Source organism: Castanea sativa, chromosome 11, assembly GCF_040712315.1.
Source record: "Castanea sativa cultivar Marrone di Chiusa Pesio chromosome 11, ASM4071231v1".
In the NCBI taxonomy this organism is placed as follows: domain Eukaryota; kingdom Viridiplantae; phylum Streptophyta; class Magnoliopsida; order Fagales; family Fagaceae; genus Castanea; species Castanea sativa.
Window position 1 is genome coordinate 51,854,964 of NC_134023.1, and position 12,994 is coordinate 51,867,957.

The following is a 12,994-nucleotide window of genomic DNA, read 5'->3' on the forward strand; positions in this document are numbered from 1 at the left end:
ATTTTGAATTAGATTGGCTTTGTTGTGATTGAGGATTTTGTGGGATTTAATTGTGGCATGATTAAATCTTTCATATTAATTTGATCCTATAAGCCCTATTAAAATAGTGGCTCTTGTGATTGTGAAGGGATTGCCTTTTGATTAAAAATTTTGTGATGAGAAATTCTCTCTCGCTTGGGGGTGATTTCAAGCATCCTTAGGTGGTGAAGCCTAGGGTTTCTATCTTTTGTATTTATTTTCTTGCTTTCCTCACTATGTTCTGCGTCACAGGTCACTAGTTTTTTCAGTGTCAAGTAAAATCATATGTTGGATTTTCCTTTTGCAAGTGCTTTACCTCCTTAATGGATGAAAATAACTCTGGGATTTAGTGCTTGATTCGTCCAGCATGTCGTTCTCAAGGACTTACAATATGTAATCCTTGTGCAATTGTTGTGCCAACAAATTTATTTTAAATAAAAGACTGGCAATTCACTTAGTATTGTAATTAGGTAAAAACATGATTACTTGGATTACTTGGATCCATCCTAGTATTTTCAATTTGTGTGTGTGTGTGTGTGTGTTTTTTAATTCTGCTTTTTTTAGTAAGCAATAAAATTATTTGTTGTGGTTATTCTATATTTTTGTTCAAAATATTCATATTTTTAGTTTGCTGGATTTGTTAATCGAGCCCTTGCTGTTAATATGTAGATCATGGATCATGTGTGCGTGCGCGTTTTTTGTTTTTATTTTTTTAATTCTGCTTTTTTCATAAGCGATAAAATTATTTGTTGTGGTTATTCTATATTTTTGGTCACTGTATTCATATTTTTAGTTCACTGGATTTGTTAATCAAGCCCTTGCTGTTAATATGTAGATCATGTTTAGTAGACCTATTCGTTGGATTTTGGCTCCCACGGAGATGTAGTCGTGCCATTCATGTTTGCTGGAGTTTTGAGGTGATCATGGGTGTATTCAGCTCTCTCTCTCTCTCTCTCTCTCTCTGATACATAATTGCACAATTGTATTTTGAGTAAAGTGGGTTGGCTTGGCTTGGCTTGTCTTGGGCTATGTTTTCCATTGTTGCAACATGAGCTTTTATTTAAGGGTTTTGAAGTATAGTGTTCCTTATGGGGATGGCATTACATCTCCCTGAATTAATAATCGGCAGTCTTTGTTAGAAACATGTTTATTTATCATTTTGAAGATCTACGATGAAAGGGAATTCATTATGGGCCTAAGAAATTGATTAGCTAAGTGGGGCATTGTTGCATTTAGGGATATTGCATTGTCATTATTGGCAAATGAGTTGTTGTAAATGAAATGAATTACCTTGGGAGATCTAGGCACTGATGCTAGAAATTTGATTCTCACCAAATAATTTTGAGGAGAGGATCTTTTATTTATTTATTTTTAAATGGAATATTTTACTTAAAAGAATATTCTGAGAAGGAGATAAGGGGAGGATGAGGCCCATAATTGTACGTTTTTAGCCCACTCCACAACTCCCAAGGTAGCTTGGAAACCTATAAACCATCATCCATCCTCCCTTAGCAATGTGGGGTTCATCTATAGGTGCCTGAAGGTTTCTTTTTTGTTAGTTATTTTGAGGAGAAATTTTTACTAGGTGAGATTCTCATACTTGTAACTAATAGATTGATGCAACCCAACCTATTATGTAAATTTAATCCATGGGCTAATACTCAAGTTTTCAAAAAAAAAAAAAAAGCTAACAGGGTTATAAAAAAAATACTAAAGAAAAAAGCATTTGTAGCCTATTCAGAAAGTTCACGTTGGTCAACAAGTTGCTTGATTTGGTTATGTGCTGACAATAGATGCATGTTTCCTCTAGAAAGGACAGTTTCAATGCCAAAAGAGAAGGGCAGAATAGAACTTTGTGGTGCATGACTTGTTTTTTCTAGAGTTATTCCTTTTGTGGTTAAATCACTGGCTAAAATGCATCTTATTGTTTGCCTCATTAGGGGGAAATGCATATAAAAGTTGTTTGTGGATTTGCTTTTTCCTTTTGTGTGTGTTTAACTGTTTATACAATTTACTTACAAATTTAGTTATTTATTTTTTGGATGTAGTGGCAACCTGTCTTATGGCCTTCGTAATACTCCTTCAGCTACTCTCATGGTATGTGGGTAAAATTTATACTTTTTTTATTTTTCAATTTCCAAAATCAGCTTCCTCTGGATTTTGCTTGGACTACTTAGGTATCTATTTCATTTTTGGTTTATGTATCTGTGTATGTATTCATGTATATCTTACAAAAATAATTATCTCCCCCTCCCTAAAGGTCTATTTAACTACTCAAATCTCAAGTGAATCAATTTTCTTATTGAAGGGAATATAGAAAAACTGTGATAGGATTGACTGCATTATCTTTTGTGTACATCATATAACCCATAAACAATACACACACAGAGATCAATGCAGATATCTTTCCTTTCTTCCTTAGAGATAACTAATTGGCTACCTCAAAGGGTAGTACAATCGGCCGAGGACCACGGCTCATGATGTGGAGGTTAGGTTACTAGTTCAAATTTCCCCTTCCTTCTGCTCTTGGGGCCATAACTTATCAAAGAAAGTACAACTGATTGAGCTGTGGCCAATTTTGTTCGCTTGTATAATTGTCCTGTTTTATTCAGATCTGAAGATTTTTGTTTTAAATTCACAATTTTTATTATAACCTTTAAGTGGCACTCTATTAGGTTTGCAAATAAGCGGCTACAAATAGTTTAATTCTTTTTTAGTACAAATTTTGGTCATGTCCCTTTTTCCTCCCTTTGGTAGATTCTATCTTAACAGTGTTTGTGAATGTTGCTTGAGGGCTATATCACTCTATTTCCCACATTATGATTTCTTTATCTGTTCATATTGATGATTTCTTAGTATATTTATTTAATTTATGGATTTTATATACCTGGACTTCTAAAGGTGAGTGTGGGTATGTTTTGTCCTTTGTGGGGGGAGGGGGGGGGGGTTGTGTTAGGAGTTGCTCTTCATTTTCCAAGTCTAAGATGCTTGATTAAGTCAAAGCTCCATGAAACTATTCACAGGTAGAAAGTGCAGAATCTTATGCTAAAGTTATGAGGAATGCTGGAATCAATTTTGAAATTGAGGTATTATGAAGTAACTTGCTTTTTCTAATTTCTGCAAAACTATGGAGAGCTAAAAACACTTTCTCGTTTTTCTTGTACTCTTTTCCAAAAAAAAAAAGAAGTATAGAATTAGCAAAACTTAATTTCTGAATTATTTGTTTTCTCTTACAGGAACGGAAGAAATTTTTTTTGGAGCACTCTAATGTGTTAGCAAAAAGTGTCAATGGACACACTCTTTTTAAGGAGAGCTTACTTGATGAGGTTATAGATGTGTTCTCTTTTGGTGAAATTTGTTCAATAGGCATGTTCTTGTGCTTACTTCTGGGCAAAAAAAAGTTCTTAGTATATCTGTTTGCATAATATTTTAGGTTGTAAATCTTGTTGAGGCACCTGTTCCAGTACTTGGGAAGTTTAAAGAGTCCTTCTTAGCGCTTCCAAAAGACCTTCTAACTATGGTAAGATGTTAAAAGTTTATCAGACTTTTAATGTGGGTTAGAAATTTGTGCATCATTTGTTGACTGTTTACGATAATGCAGGTTATGCAGAAGCACCAAAAATACTTTGCTATTAGTGATGACACTGGAAGGCTATTGCCATACTTCATTGCTGTGAGACATTCTTACCAGTTATATCTAAATTATAACCTTCTTTTTTCCTTCTTAAAGTGTCAAGGTTGATCAGTTTGTAAGAAGTGTGGTGACATGAGTTTTTCTTTTAGGTGGCAAATGGTGCAATTGACGAGACTGTAGTGAGAAAAGGAAATGAAGCAGTACTCAGGTAAACAAGGTTCTTACTGGTTCACCTTTTTTTTTTCTTTGGTCAATAGAGGAGGATATGATCTGTTAAACTTCTCATAGCTCCTTAAATTTCTTTTGGCAAAGGAAAAATTCTATAGATCTTTTTAGAAGTGATTTCTTTTTTCTCCCCCTAAATCAGAAGTTGTAGATGTTTCGACAAGGCAAATTAGGTCCAAGTTTCTGTCTGTATGTTATTTTAAGGCCATTGCCTATTGTGAGTCCTGCAGGCTAAGGTTTTAAAATGGTATTTTACGGCCATTACCTAGTGTGAGTCCCATGGGCATAAGGTTTTGGTGTGGTGTTTCTGAGCCTAACCATTTTTGCATGAAATTTCAATTCTCACGAATCTACTTTGAGTGCTTGCATATGTATTTGGAATTACACTGTTATTATGCCTTCCATCTTATTTTCTAATTGAGCTGTCATATGAGACAAAGGCATTTCATTTTTTGTGCAGAGCTCGCTATGAAGATGCCAAATTTTTTTATGAGATGGATACACGTAAAAAATTTTCAGAATTCCGAAGTAAATTGAAAGGGATTCTTTTGCATGTAGGTTATTTCTTTCTTTTTTTAATCCATGAGAAAGGAGAGATGATATGTTTGGGAATTAGAGAATTTCACTGTTGTCTTCTTTGAATTAGAAAGTTCAGCATGTAACTTTTTTTTAACACTGTTTCTTTTATATGATAATTGAACAAACTCTTTTAAGCATGTAGTGCTCATAGTGGATTTTTTTCCCCCTGAAAGCAAAGGGGGTGGGGGAAACTTTAAGATCAAAAGTGATATTTGAAAGTGCTGTAATTATATCTGATTGATTATGAATTGACACTGTTCCCTTCTCTAATAGCTCTTACATCTTGATAACTTGAAATACGATAGGAAAACTAGGAACAATGCTGGACAAGATGACTCGCATTCAGAATATGGTTACCAAACTAAGTTTGGCTCTGCAAATTGATGAAGATATGCTTCAAGTTCTTCAGGTTGCTGCATCACTTGCTATGTCAGATCTTGCTACTGTGGTCGTCACAGAATTTACTTCTCTTGCAGGAGTAATGGCCCGCCATTATGCTATTAGAGATGGCTATCCAGAGCAGGTTCATCTTACTTTTAATTGTTATTTCTTCATTTTGGGTTTCATATACGTATTTTTTTTTTGTTAGGAATTTATGTACAATTCCCTCACATGTGCTACTTAATATAATATACTCTTTTGTTTCAGTTTCTGTGCTTTGTGTGTTGCAGGTTGCAGAGGCATTGTATGAAATCACACTTCCTAGATTTTCTGGGGACATTCTTCCAGCAACTGATGCAGGGGTAGTTTTGGCAATTGCTGACAGGTGAAACTCTAATCATAAGTTCATTTACTTATCCCTTTCAGGCTCATTGGTTGTTACATAAAAATTTATATCAAAATGCAATATTGGTATTTGAACTATGTGTTAGATATGAAATTAATCTTTAAACTATCAGTTGTTTCAATTTAATTATTGAAGTTTTAAAATCAAGTCAATATTATCCTTACCCTACCTTTCCATCACAACACAAAAGACAACTGCTGATGTGACAAATTTTTTTGTATATGTCTATAATGTTGATATAATATGTTAAAGCGACATGGTGCTCTCACAAAATCAGGGTTTAGGGACCACAAATATTTTCTATTTGTTTTACATTCTTTAATTTTAAGTTCACATATCTCAATATATTCTGATTATGTGAGACCTGCATGTGGCCTATAACATATCACATGAGTATTATAATGGCTTGTAGAAACACGTGCTTCATCAGTGATTTCCATTCACATGGTGATAAAAGGTAGGTTAAGGGCACATTGAGACATTTTCCGAACTTCTAGAAGTTTGAAACTATTGATAGTTCAGGCAGATGCATAGTTTAAGGACCAAACTTGTAGTTTGACCTAAAATTTTACTTTGGATAAATTAAATGTATGCCATATGAGTTATGTGTTTGCTCAAGGATGCTTAAAAATTATTAAAACTGAATAAAGAGCACTTATAGTTCTCTCCTTTTTTGGGCATATGGTGTATTAGTCAAAGAAGAAAATAGAAAGAAAAAACTTACTTAAAACCATTTTCCTGCATTTATTGTTTGACTTGTGGTGCATTTTGGGCAGTTTACATTGTGAGTCTTTCTTGGATTTCATTTTTGAATATTCAGTTGTAATTTCTTCAAAGGATGTAGTATATTTTCATCCTCTGTATTTATATTTTGTCCTTTAATAAAATCTTTAGTACTTATAAAAAAAGTGGGAGAAAAAGATTAACAAAGCAAAACCAACTGGATGGAGTTGCAATCTGGCAAGAAAAGCATGGCTTGTTTTGGTATTTGATTCCACTTGGTAAACTTTTTCTCAAGGTCCACTGAAGAAGTTGAATGAATAAGACTTGATAAAAGCATTTGAGTTGTCTCCGTAAAAAATTATTCTAAAAGGTAAAAGAAGTGGGATTTCAGTTTCTTGCTCAATTACTAAACACCCTAATATGCAAAAACAGCTGAAGATCTCTCCGTAGTGGGCAAAAGATGATCCATAAAGTCCTCAGATCTTGCTCAAATAGCCTAATGCCCTACAACAGGCACAGTTCCTTTGTATGGCATGCATGCATGGATTCTCTAATGTATTGTCATCCTTTTCATTTGGAAAGGGGTCTGGGGGGGTGAGTGGTGGGGAGGGGGTAGTTTTAGTCCTGGGTTAGACATGAGTTTGTAAGAGAAGATTATTAAACTACACCGGATGCTTTCTCTGCTCAACAAGGATACTCTGCTTGCAGTTTGTCTTCATGTAATATGTTTTCTGCAGATTAGATAGCCTTGTTGGCTTATTTGCTGCCGGTTGTCAGCCTAGTTCCACCAATGATCCATTTGGCCTACGAAGAATCTCTTATGGTCTTGTAAGTTATTATCATCTTAATGCTGTGAGGCTCTGATAATTATACTCGATTGTGCTGAATTTGCTTCTTTTACGTCCAACTGTTGGTAGAAAAGGATAAAAATCTGGATCTAAAACAAGCTTTGGAACTCGCTGCTGAAGTCCAACCCATTCAAGTAGATGCCAGTACAATAGAAGATGTAAGAATAAACACCCTTTTATAGTTGTATCAAAATTTAACATCACTGTTCCTATGGTTACCACTATAAATACCAATGCTACATAATGGCATTCAACTGATAATTTGAGTAGGTTTTTGTTACTCTGCCTCTGCATGTGTTTCTTGATTGCTACTATATATGAACAACCCTTATATGTGCCATCCCTTGCAATTACTTTGGATTCATCATCATGCTTATAAATTTGCTTACAGCTGTTATGGGCATCCAATTATGATCGTTGCATCTTTCCTTTCAGGTACTTCAATTTGTTACTCGGAGACTGGAGCAATTTCTGGTGTGTAATCTTTAGATTACGGAGTCCTTTGCTTAACAAAACTTATGCATCTTTTCATTTGCCAGAATGTTTTCCTTATTTTTTTAGGTTTTTATTTTCTGCTAAAAATAATGTATTCAACAGAAAACAAGGAATGGTACTATTGGGGAATAGTGGAAGACTCAAACCTGAGACTCCTTCCCCATTCTGCTCTTGTTGCCTTCTCTGCTGAGCTATGACAGCATTGGCTGAGAGGCATGGTTTTAGTATCAATACTTCACAGAAATTTTGCCTGCTCTTCATAGTTTGTCTGAATACATTATCTTGAACAAAAATGTGGTTAATGCTTGACCAGTGACTGCAAATTCTGAAGTACAATTTTTATAGCTGATTTTCCACCGTGTTCATCTGGAAAATATAAAAGAAAATGGACATGCCACCTAGAATAAGTGTGTAGAAAGAAAGATGTACTGATCCAAACTTATCTTGCTAGGTAAACACTACTCACACGGTCACACCAATAGTAAATTGAGCCAGTAACCTTAACCTCCGCCCCTTCTTCATGAGGACAGGAGAGGTCATTTGGTTTGAAGACCATTGAGGACACTAACCAGACTTGAAGCCTTTCCAATAGATTGAATTCATAGGGTTCATACTGTTTAAGAGGTTACAGCCATCTCCAGCTACTTATTGAAACAATCATTGGATCTAGTATTCTCCTTTTTTTTGGTTGAAAAGGGAGATGTGCATGTTTTCTACTCCCCAAATTTTCTATATGTTCAATTGTGGTAGTTTCCGGTAATGTAGGCTTTTTTTTTTAACCGTATTATGTCAGATAATCTGTTTGGCTTTACTGTTATTATTTACTCATTGCAATTTTTAATCCTGTAAATTAATTTTTGTTGATAATCAGAGTATGTTATTTGAGGACATGTAATATATTCTGACAAGACATTGAGCTCACTTTTAGACAAATTGGCTGTGATTTGGTTACAGGTTGATAAGGAAATAAGCTCAGAAGTGGTTCGTTCTATCCTTGCAGAGCGGGCAAACTTGCCTTCTCTGGCAGCAAAGTCAGCAAATAAGGTAAATGACGTTTTTTATACTCCTTTTTTGTATATATTGACCAGTGTCTGCTGCAGATAACTACTTAATAGATTCAACCACCACATTAAAGTTATGATGAAAAAAAATTCTTTTCTTTATGCAGTCCTGCACTCTTTCTTGAAAATAATAAATCTCTTAGATTAATGTGGTTGTAATTTTCAGAGATACCATAGATAGATACCAGAAGCTGCCAGGAGGCATTGATCTGTGAGCTGGGATTAGGATATGATATTGATACCCTTAAATTTCTCTATCAACCATCTTTTGCAATCCTTGCTCTGAAATGGTTTTCTTTTTCTTTCTTTCTTTCCTTTTTTTTTTTTTGGTTTCTTTTTCTTGAGTAAAAGATTTAAATACAAAAATCTATTGCATATACATGGCTTCAGTGCCTTTTCTAAATATTTACTTTAAAGAAAAAGACTTATGTGGGAGATATTTCCATTACATTTTACAATTTTCTTGAACTATATATTAGTTTTTAATGGTCTAAAAAAATTGGTTCTAGATGGCATCCTTGTCAAGAGGCAATCTTTTTCCAAAGGTTGTTGAAGCATATTCTCGTCCAACAAGAATTGTCCGTGGAAAGGAAGTGGACCCTGATATGGAGGTACCTTTTTCTTTCTACTATAGAAGCCTTATCTTTTATGCCTGAAATTTATCTAGTTCCTGGCTTTGTATTTTCATAGGTCTGTGTTTGTCTGTTTACATTCTGGCATGTGTAGCAGTGCTCATCATTGCTTGTTTAATCGTTTAAGATGTTCTATGGTGTGAGTGTGTGGCTACCCGTCCTTCTAGTGTTCAAGCACTGACATCTTTTCAACATGTCTAGCTTGATTTTTTGCATGTGTAACCATTTCAGATGTCCATTGCCTCTTTACCAAAGGTATTTTTTAGGGCTTAATTGGTGGTGAATGTTGTAAAAACCCGAAGTGCAATATAATTTTTGTGTGTTTATGTTAAGCATGTGTTGATTCAATGTCAGTCACACAGTAGATTTTCATTTTCTTTCTCTGCTTCTCTGACAACAAAATTACTTAGTTCAAATGATATAGTATAATTCCATCTCTCAGCTTGACTAATATTAGCTCCTGGTTTGGGGTATCAATATCATGAACTCTCCCAGCTCCATTTATCATTGAATCTAGCTGCCTTTGGTCAGTTATGTGGAGCATGTTGTGGGAAATATGCAATGGCTTTTGTTAGGGTTCTTATCTTTATTGTGCAGAGGATGGCTTAAGAATTTATGCTCGAGGGGGTGTCTATCTCGAGGTTTTAGTAGATTTGCAGGCCGGGTTGTTTATAATTGGAAATCACTTGCTTTTTATTTAATGTTGATAATTTTTTTTTTAAATGGATAAGTTAGTTAGTGTTGATTGTGTTAAGGTTTCTTAGTTTAGTTGAAGTTTAACTATCTAATTATTATTATTTTTAAAGCGTACTAGAGCTACAACAATATCAAGGTGGAGCAATAATCTCCATCAGTATGCTGATTAACACTCTAAAATAGCTCCAGGAGACCTAGTCCAAATTCTGAGTGATTTTATATTCTCAGGTAGAAGAGTCATGTTATTCGTGAGGGTGACAATGTTTGACACGACCTATGAACACAACTCAATTTTGTGTGGATTAGTATTTAGTGTAAATGGGTTCATGTCAAAGAGGGTCAACCTGCTTTGACGCAATCATGAAATGGGTCAATTTTGTGTCATTTAACCCACAATTAGCTTGAAATGACCTAGCGTCATTATTTGAGTCAATTTTGTGTCATTATTTGTGTCAAACTTGTTTAACCCATATTATAATTGTCTTTTTTATCCAACACATTAGAATTCAAATATAGAATTTAGTAATTAAATGAATTTTAATGTCTATATTGATAAATTCTACTGTGAATCCTTAAAGTTCCTAAATTTTTCCCAACCAAAAAAAAAGCTCTCATCTAATATTTATTTTTTTATGTTGTGCATTTCTAAATTAGGATGGAAGTTCACCATGTTGAATTAAGAACTTCTCAATTATATGTTATTAGTACTTTAGTTGATGTTATTTTGAAATAGAATTAGTATGAAGTATAATTCATTATAATTTATGTGCTTATAAAATATAAAAACATGTCAATTTTTGAGTCAACTCAACAAGATTTGTTTATTAAGCATGTTACGTAGGTTGTCTTGTGTTAACTCTCTTAATACACACGTTCTGTTGGGGTTGAGGCGTGTTGACACGATTATTAAATGAGTCATGTTTGTGTCAACCCATGTACTTGTATACCTCTACCTCAGTTTGTAAATGAGTCATGTTTGTTCGGTTTGTATCTTATTTCCCAATAGTGAGGGTCTAGATTGAATGAACCGGAGGTTGACTAGTTATGGTCAATCTGATGTTTGCTCATACTATGATGCTTTAGCCTTTAAGGGGCACAAGGGAAATGACATTTCCTTGGAAAAAGTATTTGGTGCACAAAATGCTCTAAAATGGGAAACATTTTTGTCTGGGCAGCAGCATGGGAGATATTCTAACCGGTGACAATCTAAATAAGAATGAGATCACTCTAGTAATTGATGTTGCATGTGCACAAGCAATGGAAAAACCATATATCATATGTTGCATTGTGACATTGCTTATGAATTGTGGACTTGTACCTTTTCTGCATTTGGCGCTCATTGGGTAATCCCAAGAGTGTTGTTGAGCTACTTTCTGGTTGTGGGGGAATTGGTTTGGTAAACATTCTTAGTTTTTTTGGAACTTAGATCCATTTTGCCTATTGTGGATTTTATGAAGGGAGAGGGGAATCAATGTGCATTTGAGGGTGTGGCTGCCTTGGTAACTCAGCTGAAATCACATTTCCTAAGAATTATGTTTGAATGGTCCTGTGTTTTGGGCCATAGTGAGATGCATTCTATTGTAAACTTCATTGATTCTCTTTCTCTTAGACTGACTTCTATTTATTGTCTCTCTTTAGGACTGTTTTTTGTAGAATCCTGTGTGCATGAAGTAGTTCCTTTTCTTCAATAAGTTTCATTACTATTTAAAAAAAAAAAAAATCCATTTCTCAATATTGGGACAATGCTCTTTACGAAATATATCTTATACTTTAAGGATTTATTTTTATTTTATCCCCTTATAATGGATGAATATGTCTTTATTTGGTTGATGAGGCTGCCTTTGAGACAAATGAAGAGAGAGCTCTATGGAGTGCTTTCTTGTCAGTTAAAAACAAAATCCATCCTGGAATTTCTTTCTTTCTGTCATATTTCCATTTTCTGTGTAGTTGAGGTTTTTTTTTTTTTTTTTTTCCATGCCTGTTTCTTTCTGATTTTGTGGATAACTGGTGGCCACAATTTGCTTAACTAACTATAAGATCTACCATTTTTGTCCTCCTACAGGAATTGAGATAGATGATTTTGTTGAAATATCTTCACAGCTAGTACAACCACTTGAAGAATTCTTTAATCATGTCTTTGTGATGGTGGTATGTTATCTTACCTGTCACTTACATGAATGAACATACGTAACATTAGAAGTTAACATGTACTAGGTGGAAATCACACCCTTGAGGCTTGAAAGAATAAGAAACAGTGTCATCCATTTTTTTTTTTTTTTTGATAAGAAGAAACAATGTCATTCATACCTGGAGTAGCCTGATAAATAGGTTTTATGGCAATTTACAAGCTATGTTTTAGGTTTCAAGAGTAATGGAAGATTATAATTGAACCTAAATTTGATGTTTAGATCAAAGTTGCATATCTTTGAAACACAAATATTTGTTTATTTTTTGAGTATCTCTAGATTTTAATGGTTGCCAATTCTATTTATGTTCTAGTTATGTCTGTTAAAGATCCATAGTTGATCTTAAAAATTTTAGTACTGAGGCTTGGTAGTTGTTGCATACATATTTAGATATTCATAAGATATAATGAAATTTACATGCATAACACACACACACACGCACGTGTGTGTGTTTTTGTGTGTGTTATTTTCTAGCAGTGTAACAGTGTTTTGTTCATTTTGCATATTTGTCCTAAATTATAGTATGAGCAATTGCAACCATGTGTACAACATGTAATTTATCAGTACATTCATATGCCTTCATGTAGATCAATTTGGATGCTTAATTTTTTTTTGATAAGTCAATTTGGATGCTTAATTATGTTACCTTTTTGGCTTATTGCTTATATAGATACTTATCCATCACATTTTATACTTAATTCTCGTGGTTGTAAGGTTCTTGTGAAAATTCAAATTGTTTATATTTTGCAACGAGGTATAAAATACTGGATCAAATCTGTTTGGTGATTAGCTGATAATTAATGTACATTAATTTTTTTTAATTTGATTTGAAGTTGCGGAAACTTACCCAGACCCATCTGCTTGTAACTGAATTTGCATGTTGAGCATCTCTGTTGAGTTCAAAAAATTCCCAGTGTCAGCTGCTTATTTTGATACATTGCTGGCTTTGTTTCCTACAGGATTTGTTAGAACAATAGTTAAGTGATTAAATTCACAATTTCCTAATAGCATAAGTTTTTAAGACAAGTGGTAGTTTATCATGGTATTAGAGTAGTAGTCTTTAGTTCAAACCCTATCTCCACTTTATCTCCCTTTTAAATAGTTAAAAAT

At 34.0% G+C, this 12,994-nt stretch overlaps 1 protein-coding gene across 1 annotated transcript in view; it reads left to right on the plus strand.

Annotated features, from left to right (window-relative positions):
* LOC142614678 (glycine--tRNA ligase, chloroplastic/mitochondrial 2-like) overlaps positions 1-12,994 on the plus strand; it is a 30,129-nt gene that overhangs the window by 15,660 nt on the left and 1,475 nt on the right. Inside the window, 18 exon segments of the mRNA XM_075787237.1 lie at positions 854-887; positions 890-935; positions 2,067-2,115; positions 3,042-3,104; positions 3,255-3,344; positions 3,452-3,538; positions 3,620-3,691; positions 3,802-3,860; positions 4,338-4,435; positions 4,762-4,979; positions 5,128-5,222; positions 6,704-6,794; positions 6,868-6,972; positions 7,250-7,288; positions 8,264-8,353; positions 8,880-8,980; positions 11,523-11,604; positions 11,760-11,846. Of these exon segments, the coding sequence (XP_075643352.1) occupies positions 854-887; positions 890-935; positions 2,067-2,115; positions 3,042-3,104; positions 3,255-3,344; positions 3,452-3,538; positions 3,620-3,691; positions 3,802-3,860; positions 4,338-4,435; positions 4,762-4,979; positions 5,128-5,222; positions 6,704-6,794; positions 6,868-6,972; positions 7,250-7,288; positions 8,264-8,353; positions 8,880-8,980; positions 11,523-11,604; positions 11,760-11,846 (1,506 nt within the window).